We start from the raw sequence: 15,381 nt of genomic DNA on the forward strand, positions 1-15,381 counted from the left end.
ACCTGTTCCCCTCTTGGTTGCTCTGCTGCAGACTGTTCTGCTTTTTAACTGTTTTGCTTTTTAACTGTTCTGCTTTTTAATTGTGTCCATGTTTAAATATATTTATGCAGCGGACTTGAGTGCCTTGAGCGCCTATAAAAATTAAAATTAATGTATTATTATTATTATTATTCAGTTGTTGCAGCAACACAATGACATAAATAAGATAAACCGACAACACACATATATATATATATATATATATATATGTGTGTTTATATATAAATAATAAAATAAGTAGGCTATATAAATCGGGATAGAAGTAACATTAGATACAACACAAGGTAAAAGTGACAGTGGTGGGACATGGTCATGAATGATCATAATATAGCAGAGTTAGCAAAAAAACATATACATAAGCAGCATACACCAGACAAATATATAATATTAATAATATATTTAGTAATGATACTAGGTTTTTATAGTTTATGATCGTAGGCAGATATATACAAGTAAACTGAATATATTTTGGTTTGGTTGGACTGTCATTTGAAGACATCAATCTTACAAATGTTATAGACAAAGCGATGAAGCAATTATTGCATAACATCCTCAGTTGCTGTGTTAAAACAGACATACTGCATCTTGCAAAAACAAATGGGGTTCGATCTTTTCATCAATATCTAACAAGATTTATAAGGATTGCCAAACAGGTCTACTGGGGACATGCCATCCCCTATAGCTATAAATGCTTCTGCATTTCAGTCTTTTTTTAATATGAATATGATCTAGGCTCTGTATTGGCAAGAGTCTGATGAAGTGATACTACTCACGATTCAAAATATTGCAACACAGAGCAAGACGACTTTTTGTGATTTTGTTGTTTTGTTGAAAAACTATTCAATTAAAAAGTACACACATGTGCATAACATCTTTTAAAAATTTAATTAAAACAATAATATCTGCATTTACATTCATCACAGTTCATGAAACAGCCACCATCAACTTAGCATTAAGCCATTCGGTTTGCAAGCTTATATAACTTACATATGTCCCCTGCTCGGGAGATGAAGTATGTCTTTTATTATTAGTAAATTATGCGTTTCTATTTAAATCCTTGTGACTCGTGTACTTATAAGCAATGTCCGCTAGGGGCAGTAGTCAGAAACTCACAATGTCCCACACTAAATTACTTCCGGGTTAGCTGTGTACACAATAACAACGCGAGGGCAAAAGCATGTGCGTAATTAGCGCAGTCTAACGCACGAGCCGTGCTGTCTGTGTCCCGAGTTTATCCCGCAAACACATCATATCCTCTGCGCAGTCGCCATGCTGTTCCTCCGGACTACCGCCCGCCGCTGCAGAGGCCTGGCCGCCCCGCGCTGCCTGCCCGTCGGCCACAATGCCTCCAGATCCACCGCTACATACGTCCAGGGCCAGAGCCCGGAGCCGCGGATCCGGGAGTACTTCTACTATATTGACCACCAAGGACAGGTGAGTGTGTGAACTGACACACAATAACATCAACATTAACAACAAGTTCATTGTTGGGACAACAACACAAACAACCGTATACAATATAGAAATATCTAAAAGCAAGCCTACGGAGATTGCAAGTGGCCTACAATGATGCCATGAGGATATTGTTGAAGAGACCGAGGTGGACTAGTGAGATGTTTGTGGCTGCAGGAGTCAACACATTTAACGCGGTTTTAATAAATTTAATGCACAAGTTTATCTGCCGGGTTGATGACTCAGAAAATGAGATCATGTTTTTATCAAATATAAAATTCAGCACTACACGATACCAGTCCCAGCTGTGGAGACACTGGTACAGCTGTCTATTTTTAAAGCATGTGTAATTCTATGTTTGTGTTTTACGTGTAGTTTTGTATGTATTTCATTATATTTTAATGTTTTACACTATCTGGACCTTTAGTCTGTAATAAAAGTTTGTTTGATTGATTAATTGATTATCCCCTTGCTAGCATGACATGTTGGTCTGTGCTCCACTTCCAGCTGTTCCTTGATGACACTAAAGTGAAGAACTTTGTCACCTGCTTCAAAGGTAAAACAAATAAAACACACACACACACAAAGTGTTTATTTAGCAGCTTATAATTCAGTCCAACGTGCTCTTAACAGGAATGTATGAATAACCCCCAAAAGTACCTCCCCCTTATAGACTTAATGCATGTGTAAACAAACAGAAAACAGGCGTTGGTCTACTACACACATTCATTATTGTAATGTTTCTTTTATGGTAAGAAGAACAGAATATTATTATGACAAGGTCTCAAGATAAGTTGATGGATCACATTTGTGCTAAAACAGATGTTTTTATATGTGGAACACCTGTGGATGCCTTCTTTGTATTTCTGAGCTGACTTATTAGTAACGATAGAGAAACAATACCATGTCCCATCACATGCGGTCTCTGTTGCTATATTCCTCAGCAGCCCCTCGCTCTTCCTCCTCTTTCATTACCAGACCAACCGTTCCTGATCTTCTTCTTCAGTCGGCTGCGGTCAAATCGGAGTGGTCGTTATGAGGAGGACTTCCCCTTCCTGTCCCCGTGTGGCAGGGAGAGGAACTTTGTGCGCTGCGATGACCGCCCCGTGGTCTTCACCCACCTGCTGCAGAGCCCCGCGGGGTCGCCGGGGGTCACGGCAGATCGGGAGCTGCTGTCGTACTGCGGTGGGGCAGAGAAGCTGTCCGCCCCGTTCCGCCCGGAGGCGCTGTACATGCACCCCGCCAGCGGGCGACTCTACCACCCGTGCTCGGAGCGCGCGGGCGGAGGCGGGGTCGGCCTGGTCAGGTCGGCTCTGGCCATCGAGCTCAGCCCGTTCTTCGTCTACGCTGCGGAGCACGACCAATCGGGACAGCCGACGCACTTCCACTGGGGTGGGCGGAAGCACACACTGACCAATGAGCTCGCGGGATGCTTCCCCACCGCAGAGGAGACCAGCGGGCAGCAGGATGGACCGGGATAACGGAACGATGTCCACGAAACGCCAATCGGTATCCCACACTGGCGGCGGTGGGAAAAGACAACCACGTTCTCACAGTTGTTGCTCTTGATGGGATTGTTATTTGGGGCTTTTTTGGGGGGCTTGAGACTACTCAAACCAAGCAGCATCTTCCCTCATAACAGGTTGCAGTTAAACCTATTTTCCCCTTTTAGATTTCCTAAATTAATCTGCAACTTGTTTACAGTAACTTGTATGTCACAAGTAAAGCAGAGTATCGAAGCAACTCTGCTAAAGAGAAGAGGGCAGTTACTTTGCACATTGAGATGGTCGTACATCAAACAACGGCCAGAATAACACAAAGCCTGCAAATATAGAACGTATATTATACATCATATTTTTAAGAAACGGCTACATTTTCAGAATCAAAGATTTCTGCAGCAGAGTGCTCAACAGATTTGGGCTGAATTCAATTTAAAAATATTAGATTTTGGTGTGCTTGCGTGTATTTAATGTTCTTGAGATATGATAGAAAAGAAGAAAAAAACACTGTGAATCCAATATATTTATTTATATACGAGCGTTGAAAATATTCTACTGAATTTAGGCCATACAGTCAGATCCTTTAATAAAGTGCAATACTCTGAATATTTCGTTTTGTACGTTCTTCTATAACAATCTTGATAATAAATGTCTTGTATGGAATTTATTCTGCAGATCGTGCCACTCCCTGAAAGTAACATCTACTTAAACATGGTATGCTATTTCAGTTCATGGGGGGGGGATCACGCCTCTCTCGTGCCTCGGGCTGCTTGTCTTCTTTTTTTATTTAAACTGCAAGTCCCAGAGATCCCGGCAGCAGATGAACCTCGAGCCCAGGGCTTGCGTTAACATGGCAGCGGCGTCCAGCAGCAACACATGCGGACTTATGGAGCGGTCTCTCCGGGAGCGGGCCCCCATGCTGCTCACGGACCTCTACCAGTTCACCATGGCGTACGCGTATTGGCGGGCCGGCCGGCACCAGGAGCCCGCCGCGTTCGAGCTCTTCTTCAGGGACGACCCGTTCGGCGGCGGCTTCTCGCTGTTCGCCGGGCTGCACGACTGCCTGCTATTCCTGCGCTCGTTTCGCTTCACAGACGAAGGTGAGGACGTCGCTCTGCCCTCTTTATGCTCTCTGTTATTGTATTTAAAAGGGGCATTACGTAACGGCCGAGTCGAATTAAAGTGACATCACGTCGGCTTGTCCTCCAAAACTCTTTCGTCTCGCGGTGGTTGCGCAACACTCCGGCCGCGCGACCCCTTCGCGAGGGTCTCCGCGAGACTTCGTGAATGAGCCATTTCGCTGAACCTTTACGTTGAAACTTGAACTTTAGCACGCAATAATGATACGTAATCTGCGGAGCACGTGAAGCAGCACGCATACTTTCTACATGCCGAGAGTATCGGAACTGCGCGCCGGTCCACGCTTCCGGATCAAGTCCAGACTGATAGATGAGGAGAACACACGCGCTGCATAACAACACTAAGCTGGAGTAATCAGGGAAGGCTAAAGCCAGGTGTTGTGTAAAAAGTGCGGACCATTTAACCTTGTAGTGTGGTATGTGTTTTACACATGGGGATTAGTTGCCATGAATGAAGCCTACCAGTTGTAGTACTTTGTGTGCCAGTTTAATCTGGAACAATGATTCTTGTTTTAATAATAATAATAAAGATGATAAGATAAGATAAAATAACCCTTTATTGGTTCCACAGTCGGGTACATTCAGGATCACAGCAGCGGGTGCACATTAGAGCATTAATAAAAGATAAAAAATAATAACACAATGCTAAATACTAATACTAAATATACAGAGGAAACAAAATATATACACAAGATGCTGACCAAAGTGAATTTCCAGCAGGTTAAAGTGTCCAGGAAAATAAAGTGCTGAGTGTGCCAAGATCTCCAGCGATCTAATATAAACTAGAATGGGCACTCGGTAGAGCGCATACCTTCGCATATCACAAGATTGGACATTGCATTATGAACATTTTGGCATTAGTTGCATGCCAATTGGATAAAAATTGACCGCGCTATGGTAAAAAGAAGATGTTGACCTTTTCATGACCTTGACCTTTGACCCGATTGATCCCAAAATCTAATCAAATGGTCCCCGGATAATAACCAATCATCCCATCAAATTTCATGCGATTCGGTTTAATACTTTTTGTATTATGCGAATAACACGCATACAAATAAATAAATACACAGCGATCAAAACATACCTTCCGCATTTTCAATGCGAAGGTAATAAAACGATACAATAAAGAAAGAAAGATATAGGGAAAAAAAATGTTTTTATACCTCCAGGAAGGTAATTTGAGACTTATCAAAACATTAACTACAACATTTTAAAATGTATAAATATTCGGTACCTTGAGGCGTCAGAAGCACAGACACAGACTCCTCCCAATTTCCTGACACACAAATTCACTGCAGGTCTCAATTACACCAATTACAGTGTTTTTCAGCCATCTCAAGAATGTCTTTTAATCTTAATCTACAAAGTAACTATGATGGACCAAATAAAAGTAGGGAAATAGAAGTTTAAAGCTGCATAACACGGAGATACTCACAGTCCCACCTCTGAAGTGGTTACAGCGAGTTATTAGATCCAGCTCTGTTCCTGTAATTGCGTGTGCGGTGAGCCAGCACACGTGAGGCCACTTGGATGACACGTGTTCTTGTTTGAATGCACACGTGAGGATGAAGGATGCCCTCCATTGCCGGTCTTGCTGTGTTCCAGCTGTTGCGCTAATGTCATGTTTTTGTGGCCCCAGATGTGGAGTTCCTGCGCTCCGTCCTGCCGCCTGTCACCGACCCCGCCTTCTTCCAGTTCCTGCGGGGCCTCGACTGCTCCGGCGTCACACTCCGCTCCGTCCCGGAGGGCACTGTGGTGTTTGCCAGGGTGAGCTTGGCCATATCCTTTTCAGGGTGAAACTGAAGGTCAAAGGTTAAATATAGGGTTCTGGAGTAAGGGGTGGAGAGGGCTCAGTTTTTAACATCTCTAAAACATCTGCAGGTGCCTCTCATGGAGGTGGCAGGTCCGTTAGCTGTGGTTCAACTGCTGGAGACCAGTTTACTGTGTCTAGTCAACTATGCCAGGTAACAACCAGCAAACACACAGAAAAACCAGGTGGTCCTCGAAAAATAACAGATATACAATAATGCGGACTGCCTTCAGTGCACCCATAAGTGTGACATTTCAGGTTCGATCAAGAGCAGGAGTTATTGCCACATATCGTCACTCTCTCCCTCCCGTTGTTCCGAGCATCAGTCTACAGTGTAGAGTAGATATTGTCCACGTCAGAGGATGATCTTTAAGAAAAGAAAAAGCCTTGTCAAAAAGTCAAAAACCCAATTATGAAGATCATACTATACCAGGGTGTCCGCGGGTCCTTAAAAAGTCTTAAAAAGTCTTAAATTGCTTTTCCTAAAAATAAGGCCTTAAAAAGTCTTAAAAAGTCTTAAATTCAGATTGGATTGGTCTTAAATTTTTTGGGTGTCATGTCATTACGAATATGAGGCAATCTGTTCTGCCAGGTCCGTATTTTGCTCCGGTCGCTCTGCGGCGTCTCTGGTGTCACCGGGGCCACGCCCCTTCTCTTAAAGGGGCCCCGCGTATTCGGTCCCATCCCCTACAACGTGAAGCATCGACTAGTTTAGAAAACATGGCAGGATGCAAGTTCAACAACGGCTTGAAAAGAACGAGTGTTTCTGGTCACGGTCGGTGAAATGCTTCTGAATCTGCGTTATGTGTCGCGAGACTTTCCAGCGGTGGAATCTCACGAGCAGAGCAAGAAGCACAGAGACTAGCGAAGGCCGCCAGCAGCGCTAGCTGCTGCTCCCGCGAGCTGCTGCCTGCCGCTGCTTGCTAGCGCAACGTCAACGCTACAACGCTGGAGGTCACCGGAGGAAATCCAGCGCCGTGCAACAAAGAGCTCATCACCGAAGACCAACGCTGCAGTGCGTTCTTCATTCTGTTCCACGAGACTCTGGACCAGACCACCGCGAGCAGACAGCTGGACTTCATGTGCGTTATTGGTGACATGACCCGGTCCAGTCAGGATCCTGTGGAGCTCATGGGCCATGACATCGCCCAGGACCTACTTCAGCATCTCACAGTAAGTCTAACATAAATATATGTATTAACTATCCTCATGTATATGTGTATCATATAGTTAAGCTTTACTCATGTGTCAAGTTAATAACAGCTATGCATAGGCGCACTACACATTAATTAGACTAATTAAAAATAGTTTTAGAATGGTAGTAAGTAGAGTGGTGTTTACCTGTCAATATGTCTCCATAGTGTTCACTAGGCTCAAGAGATGGCTCACGTTGCTTAATTTGTAAAAATAGTTTTCATTCATATTTATCCAGTCTGACATTAATCTGAAGTGGTGGTGTCATGAAGAGATGTGGTGACTGTTGGCTAATGTCTGCCTTTTTTCTTTCTTTTTTCCAGGAGAATGGACCAAATGTCAACTGGAAGTTTTTATATTAATACAGTTTGAAAAGGATTGTTTTCCTAGTATATTCACAAAAGCTCAGGAGTAGACATGAACCTGTGACAAACATCCATCACATAGAGACATGAGAACTGACACACACACACACACACACACATACATTCTATTATGTAAATGAATTTGCATTTTAAAAGCAGCTGGAATTGTTATTTATGTTATTTTATAGATTTTTTTTGTTCAAAAGGAACTATGTTGCCTGTATTTTTAAAATATATTTACTTGATATAAGCATTTGTTCATGGGACTTAAATGTTCTGAAAATTTATTAATAAATATAATTTACAACAGCAATGACATTTGTGTTATCCTTTTGCATTACACCATACTGTTAATTTTAAACAGACATCAGTGTGTTTACTTTGAATTAGTTTATTTAGATTAATGTATATTTCCATCGTAAGTTAGGTCTTAAATTTTATTTCGACGTGGTCTTAAAAAGTCTTAAAAAGTCTTAAATTTCACTGGTTTATTCCTGTAGACACCCTGTATACATCACTTTAAATTAATTAAAATGCTGTGAGAATCTTGGCTTTTTTTCCTGATTAGACTGACTGAGATTAATTGACTAAATATGTGTAATTTAATTATGAAGACATGTGTGTAAATTGACTAGAGTATTTGTATTTTACAGAATGATGAAGCCATAAAATACATGATTTCTTGCGTTGAAATATTTCACTGAATGTAAGTATTATTATGCTGAAGCTTCAATAAAGTACCGGAAGAAGCAAATGCAAATAATATAAACTTGATAGTATTTTACGTTGTGTAAACTCTTTATTTTACATGTTTAAAGAACCTCAGGCAAGGCACATAAAGACGCGAGGCGCATCTACATAACATCGTTTAACTCAAATTAAAGATAAGAAAAGGGCAGTTGAAGCTGTTTTTCACACATGACTTTCCAACAGGAACTGCACATTTCATAACTGTGTCGAAGTTTAGCTCCATAAGACTTTTAAACGGACGGTATCTTTTCTGCGTCCTCTCTGTTGGCAGTCTGGTGTGCAGTAACGCCGCCCGCTTCCGCCTGGCGGCCGGCCCAAAGAGGAAGCTGCTGGAGATGGGCCTCAGGAGGGCCCAGGGCCCAGATGGAGGCCTCACCGCCTCCCGATACACACACGTTGGAGGTGAATGTTTTGTGGGCTATAACACATTCACATATATGTATATATGTATACATATATACAGGACTGTCTCAGAAAATTAGAATATTGTGATAAAGTTCTTTATTTTCTGTAATGCAATTAAAAAAACAAAAATGTCATGCATTCTGGATTCATTACAAATCAACTGAAATATTGCAAGCCTTTTATTCTTTTAATATTGCTGATTATGGCTTACAGCTTAAGAAAACTCTAAAATCCTATCTCATAAAATTTTAATATTTCCTCAGACCAAGTAAAAAAAAAGATTTATAACAGCTGAGTGTTTGTCAAGGCTCAGGAAACCCTTGCAGGTGTTTGAGTTAATTAGACAATTCAAGTGATTTGTTTAATACCCTACTAGTATACTTTTCATGATATTCTAATATTTAGAGATAGGATATTTGAGTTTTCTTAAGCTGTAAGCCATAATCAGCAATAAATCAGAATAAAGGCTTGCAATATTTCAGTTGATTTAATGAATCCAGAATGCATGATTCTGATAAGGTGCGGCTTAGCTCAGTGGGGTAAGAGGGCTGGTCCTGCAAACCGGTGGGTTGTGGGGTTCGATCTCCCCCCATAAGTCAAAGCGTGTGTCCTTGAGCAAGGCACTACACTGAAGTTGCTTCCCGGCGCCACTGCCCACCCCACCCACCTAATAACTAAGGATGGGTTAAATGCAGAGAACTAATTTCCCCTTGGGGATAAATAAAAGTGTATATTCTATTCTATTCTATTTTTGTTTTTTTAATTGCATTACAGAAAATAAAGAACTTCATCACAATATTCTAATTTTCTGAGACAGTCCTGTATATGTATATGTGTACATATATATGTATGTATATGTGTATGTATATATACATATATATAAATATACACTCAAGGCGACACACCTGAACAATAGTAATTTTTTGGAGCCTGCTCGTCCTTATATATATATATATATATGTGTATATAGTATATATATATATATGTGTGTATATATATATTTATATATGTGTATATATATATATATATATATATATATATAATCAATAACAAACGAGTTGTTCAGGTGTGTCGCCTCGAGCTTGGATGTTAATAATGTTGACACACCCGCAGACTGACACTAGATCCGGTCTTTCAGGATTTGATCTCACCAGTAACGTTCAGGCTGGCTTCCTGTTTGGGATCCCAGTTGCGGGCACTATGGCGCACTCGTACGTCACTTCCTTTACCTCCCTGGCGGAGGTCCGGCCACAAGTGAGTACCCCTCCTCCAATCATCCGTACCAGTGATTTTTCACATGTTTAGCTCATTAACTACACGTGTGTGTGTGTGTGCACTTACATTATTATCAATCCTTCTCCAGAGTGTACGATTCATTTGTGGATGGGTTTCATCCATCACAGGGATACTTTCACTGCCCAGTGCAACAGGCTGTCCACTGTAATGGTGTTATTTTCACACATCAAAAGGCTTACGCCGTGGCATCATATCATTTAATATAGTTTAAATGACAATGAGCACTTTTTTTTCCTTTTTTCTTTTTAGCTTCACAGGTTACATGACGGCATGTATCAGAATAGATGCATCAGAAAGATACAGAACAACAAATCATGTTAAATGTAAACACAGTGGCATGGTGAGGAAGCAGCCGTGTCAGTGACCACGGGGGAAGGAAGGAGCTGGAGGTGTCAGTGGAGTTAAACTGAGGCGCCTGTCAATCATAATGGTTCCCCACGTCATGTTTTTTTTACTATCAGACTCTCGTGGCGCTGAACGGGGAACCCGATCCGGTCGACATCATTTCGTTGACTAAAGGCTGGCTGAGTCGTGTGTGTGAGCTTCTGGGAGGTGAACCCGGAAAGATCCACGAGGGCGAGCTGGCAGCCTTTCTGTCCTACGCCATCGCCTACCCTCAGAACTTCATGCCTGTGATTGACAGCTACAGTGTTGGCTGGTAACTACGGGTGTGACGTTTGATACTGAACGGCTCTGTATTGAGGCTTTTTTTTATTTTTTATTGTTTTTATTTTTTTATTCTCGTGTGTTTAGTTTATTGGTGCTGCTACTGCTACGACAAATTTCCCCTTGGGGATTAATAAAGTATTTATCTATCTATCTATCTATCTTTTATCATGGGATTATTTATTTATTTTCTACATTGCGGTATTTTGTTTAAGTTAATGATCACAGTACTTTGTTCATGATTTGACATGTCATCATTTATTTCATACCATAATAATTACAACAACACATGTAGCAGGAACAATAGTTTGAGTTAGTCAGAACATATAAATACCAGAGCGGTCCTTATTAGTTCCAGCAGTTCTACAATGTGCCATTTTCACCAGCCGGTGTCACTAGTGTACACTGAGTTAAACACATCTAATAGTAATAAAGTTTGGCTAACCGTAACCTTCATTTCACCAGCGGGACATTTTTTCCAGTAAGAATTCATAAAAAGCTGCACACTATTCATGTGTGTCTTTCAGTAGTGGCCTGTTGAACTTCTGCGCTGTGGCCTTGACGCTGTGTGAACTGGACTACAAGCCCGTCGGGGTCCGCCTGGACAGCGGGGACCTCTGCAGGCTGTCGCTCGACGTCCGTCGCGTCTTCAGACTCTGCGGCGAGCAGTGAGTGAGGTGCCACGCTGTGTGTGGGCGTCTTTAAAGCCCCCACAGTGGGACGACGGCTCACTCCTCCGACGTCTGATTGTCTGTCGTTCCTCTCGTTTCGCTTCCCCCCCGACAGCTTCTCCGTCTCCGCCTTCGACTCGCTGATCATCGTCGGGAGCAATAACATCTCGGAGGAAAGCATGGCGGAGCTCAACAAGAAGGTAGATTGTGACTGAACGCGTGGAGTGTTTATGTCGAACAAGTTTTCCTTTTCCTGAGTTTCCGTGTATTATTATCCCAGGAGAATGAGATCGATGTGGTTGGCGTCGGGACACATCTGGTCACCTGCACACGGCAGCCCTCGCTGGGCTGCGTGTATAAGGTAATGGCGCTTCATTGTCTCCCCGAATGCCTCAAACTCGCTTCTCCGTTTTAACATTTGCACGGGCGCCATTTCTGTGTGTGTTTCAAGCTGGTGGAGGTGAGGGGGATGCCCAGGATGAAGATCAGTGAGGAACCGGAGAAAAGCACGGTCCCCGGGAGGAAAGCCGTCTACAGGCTGGTAGACGCTGAGGGTGAGAATCCTCGTCTGTCTTCAACTCCCTTCGCCCCGGTTGCAACACGCTTATGTTTTCACCTTCTTATCTTAGTTTGAGCTGTTTGTTTCCCCCCCCCCCCAACAGTCTCTCATGGTAGGCATATCTTTATGGTCTTCGGGTGTCTTAGGCCATTATTTGCAATCTTGCAATTCAAAGAAAGGAATGTATATAAAACATATGTTTGTGTATGTATATATATATATACACTACCGTTCAAAAGTTTGGGGTCACTTAGAAATGTCTTTATTTTTCAAAGAAAAGCACTATTTTTTCAATGAAGATAACATTAAATTAATCAAAAATACACTCTACATTGTTAATGTGGTAAATTAATATTCAAGGTGGAAGTGTCTGGTTTCTAATGAAATAGCTCCATAGGTGTATAGAGGCCCATTTACAGCAACTATCACTCCAGTGTTCTAATGGTACATTGTGTTTGCTAATCGCCTTAGAAGACTAATGGATGATTAGAAAACCCTTGTGCAATTATGTTAGCACAGCTGAAAACAGTTATGCTGGTGATATAAGCTATACAACTGGCCTTCCTTTGAGCTTGAAGTTTGTAGAAAAAAATTAATACTTCAAATATTAATCATTATTTCTAACCTTGTCAATGTCTTGACTATGTTTTCTTTTCAATTTTCAATTCATTTGATAAATAAGTGAGTTTTCATGGAAGACACGAAATTGTCTGGGTGACCCCAAACTTTTGAACGGTAGTGTATATATATATATATATACATACACAAACATATGTTTTATATACATTCCTTTCAAATAATGTATGTATCACCCACGCATGATGCTCATGTTCAAGTACAGGTTCCATGTAAGTTGAGCCATCTCTGGCAATCTGGAGCTGAGCCCAACAAGTTAGGATGGACACAAAAAAAAGTCTCCATTTGGTAAATAAACCCTTTCAATTGATGTCCTACTGGCACCAGCCCTCGTTCCAGTGTTTCAGTTCTTTTTCTTCACACCTTTCCAGGCTGTAAGAATGGACCTGTTTGGTTTCTTGGTGCATGATGAGTAATCGCAGCCTCGCTGGGCTGCTGCCAGTCTGCTTGTAAACATTACCACTCCTTTTCTCCCTGGCAGGCCATCCTTTTCTGGACCTGGTGTGTCTCGCTGTGGAGTCTCCTCCAGAGGCCGGAGTCTCTCTGAGCTGCTACCCTCTGATGTGTGGTAACTCCTTGGTCTCAGTTACTCCAGCTCAGGTCACCTGTCTGCGCCAGGAGGTGTTCACCAAAGGACAGGTGAGGATGGGCTGCGACTGCGCACAGATTTGGGTTGCTGTTTCCTGTTGCCTTGTTGTTGTTGTGGTTTTTTCCTTTCCATCATCACATTCCTATTTCTGGGTTATCATCTGAACAAAAGTCTGGTGACTTGTTCACTAGAAGTGGACTGGCAGTGTGTATACATTGTGTATTATCTCCCCTGTGGACTTGATATAGTGGAAAGCAGCCGACACTCTGGACTTCGTTGGGAGGACACACCCATTAAGTCTGCAATTTGAATTATTCCCTCATCTCTCTCTCGATCACTTTTAGCCTAAACCCCATCAGAAAGATTTTTGTTGTGGTCATGAAAAGATATATATTTTTTTTAATCAATGATAATGCACAAAAAGATGATTATCCTCGTTGTGGTCTTTGAAGTAGCTGTAAAATGTATAAAAAATAACAAACCATGCGAGAGAACAAAGTAAGTATTGTGCTTAGTGAACGGTACATAACCAGACAATACTGCAGGAGTGGACTGTGTAGGAGTTTAGTCTTCATGAACACATCTCCCACTCTTTCCAGGTCACACACCCTCTGTGCAGCGCTGCAGAAACGAGAGTAAAGGTCCAGAGTTCCCTCCAGACTCTGCACCCTCGACACAAGCGGCTGCAGGAGCCGGACTCTTACACGGTGGGCGTTGCACACAAACACAAATACATGCAGAGCTTCTCACAGACACAGAAGCAGAGGATCTCATCTCTGGCGTTCTCTTCCACCAGGTGGCGCTGTCAGAGAAACTCCATCACCTGGTCACAGAGATCCAAAAAGGAAGCACCAACAACAGCAACTTTCTTTTAGCCAACTAAATATATTCTCTCCTGTTTTTTTCTTGATGTTGTTGTTGTTTTGGCTTTTTATTTACCTTCTGTTCCAAAGTGCCTTACGGTGAGAGAAGTGCGTACGTTTGGAGAGCACGCTCCCGATGAACCCTGTCATACTCTGCACATGTGGGAATACACAGACACTTTAAAAAGTGTTGTGGCCTGTGTCCTTCACAGCTAATGTCTGTAAAACAGGCTCAAGATGAGCAGAACTCGACTTTGTTCTTTTAATGTGGACAGATGGAAGCAAACGAAGAACAGCCTCTAGGCTTAAGGACTCGTTTCCTGCTGGAAACTGTGGTTTGATTTCTTCAGCTAGAAGCTGTTAAGCAATTTAAATTGATGGAAAATGAAGAAAAAAAGTTGAGCACGCTTTATTACATTCACAAATAATTGCAGTCAAAATAAACTATTAATTTGCCGTTTGACCTTCGTCCCAAGACATTACAAACTGTTTCCTCTCTTTAAATTGTACAATAGGTTCAGATAAAACGATGATTTAAACTAATTTAACTATTAACTCAAGATCCACTTTATTGCGAGATTTAGTCCAGAAAAAAAAGGTAGTAAGTAGATGGATATATACTTTATTAATCCCCAAGGGGAAATTAGTTCTCTGCATTTAACCCATCCTTAGTTATTAAGTAGATCTTGAGTCAAGATTGATTGTCACACATCAGTAACATCTGTAAATGTTGGGGTCAGAAAGGATTATAGAATTTGAATTATAGATTGGTAATTGTAGATTTTTAATTTGTAACACAAACTCTTTAATCATGTGTGTAAGCCTAATAAAAGAAATTACAGATGTACCCTTTAATAGTTAATATATGTCAACATGAGGTAATAACTAACACTCACACTATGCTTTCCTTGTATGGATTTGTGCTCTGTCCTCAACCGTGCACACTTATCTTTAACTTTTCATTTTCGCTGCCTTCGAAATGGGTTGGGATAATTTACAGATAATCATTTAAAGCCAAATTAATCAGGCTGAACAAAGATTAAAACAAATCGGCAAGATACGTTCTGATAGAGATACTACCTGCTCAGCAGTAAACAGCAGATGGCACAATTATAGACTAGCTGGGGAACATGATAGACCATTAGCAGGTCAAGAGACGGATGCTTTTTTTTCCTCAAGAGTTGGTGGAGACCAAAATCAGAGCTAAAAGGAGGGTGAATATCTGAGTAACATGGATCAGGTGGACGCATGTAGCTGGTTGTTTGCTAATACATTGACTGAGTTGTTTGCCCCCTAGTGTCCAAAAATGCATTATTGCAGATTCAAGTCATGCTATTTTCCTTCAACATATTCCAGCAGAATATCTTCAAAATACCTACTGTTATGTAACTTCATGGTTTATGAATATGTTCCACATACTTACATGCAACAATCATTCTGTTCTAGGT

The 15,381-nt window shown here is 41.7% G+C and overlaps 2 protein-coding genes across 2 annotated transcripts; both read left to right on the top strand.

Moving 5' to 3' along the window:
* Positions 1-1,207: 1,207 nt before the first annotated feature.
* c5h8orf82 (chromosome 5 C8orf82 homolog) lies at positions 1,208-3,596 on the top strand. Its single transcript, XM_056414249.1, has 3 exons — positions 1,208-1,473; positions 1,999-2,047; positions 2,470-3,596. Exons 1-3 carry the CDS (start codon positions 1,309-1,311, stop codon positions 2,970-2,972), a joined length of 717 nt encoding a protein of 238 aa, XP_056270224.1. The 5' UTR covers positions 1,208-1,308; the 3' UTR covers positions 2,973-3,596.
* Positions 3,597-3,739: 143 nt separating this feature from the next.
* Positions 3,740-14,610, top strand: naprt (nicotinate phosphoribosyltransferase). Its single transcript, XM_056414243.1, has 13 exons — positions 3,740-4,090; positions 5,769-5,896; positions 6,011-6,093; positions 8,520-8,650; positions 9,792-9,907; positions 10,411-10,607; positions 11,143-11,283; positions 11,402-11,486; positions 11,567-11,647; positions 11,738-11,840; positions 12,963-13,120; positions 13,670-13,777; positions 13,867-14,610. The coding sequence occupies exons 1-13, from the start codon at positions 3,811-3,813 to the stop codon at positions 13,951-13,953; spliced, it is 1,698 nt and encodes a 565-aa protein (XP_056270218.1). The 5' UTR covers positions 3,740-3,810; the 3' UTR covers positions 13,954-14,610.
* Positions 14,611-15,381: the final 771 nt, after the last annotated feature.

This window comes from Pseudoliparis swirei, chromosome 5, assembly GCF_029220125.1.
Source record: "Pseudoliparis swirei isolate HS2019 ecotype Mariana Trench chromosome 5, NWPU_hadal_v1, whole genome shotgun sequence".
In the NCBI taxonomy this organism is placed as follows: Eukaryota; Metazoa; Chordata; class Actinopteri; order Perciformes; family Liparidae; genus Pseudoliparis; species Pseudoliparis swirei.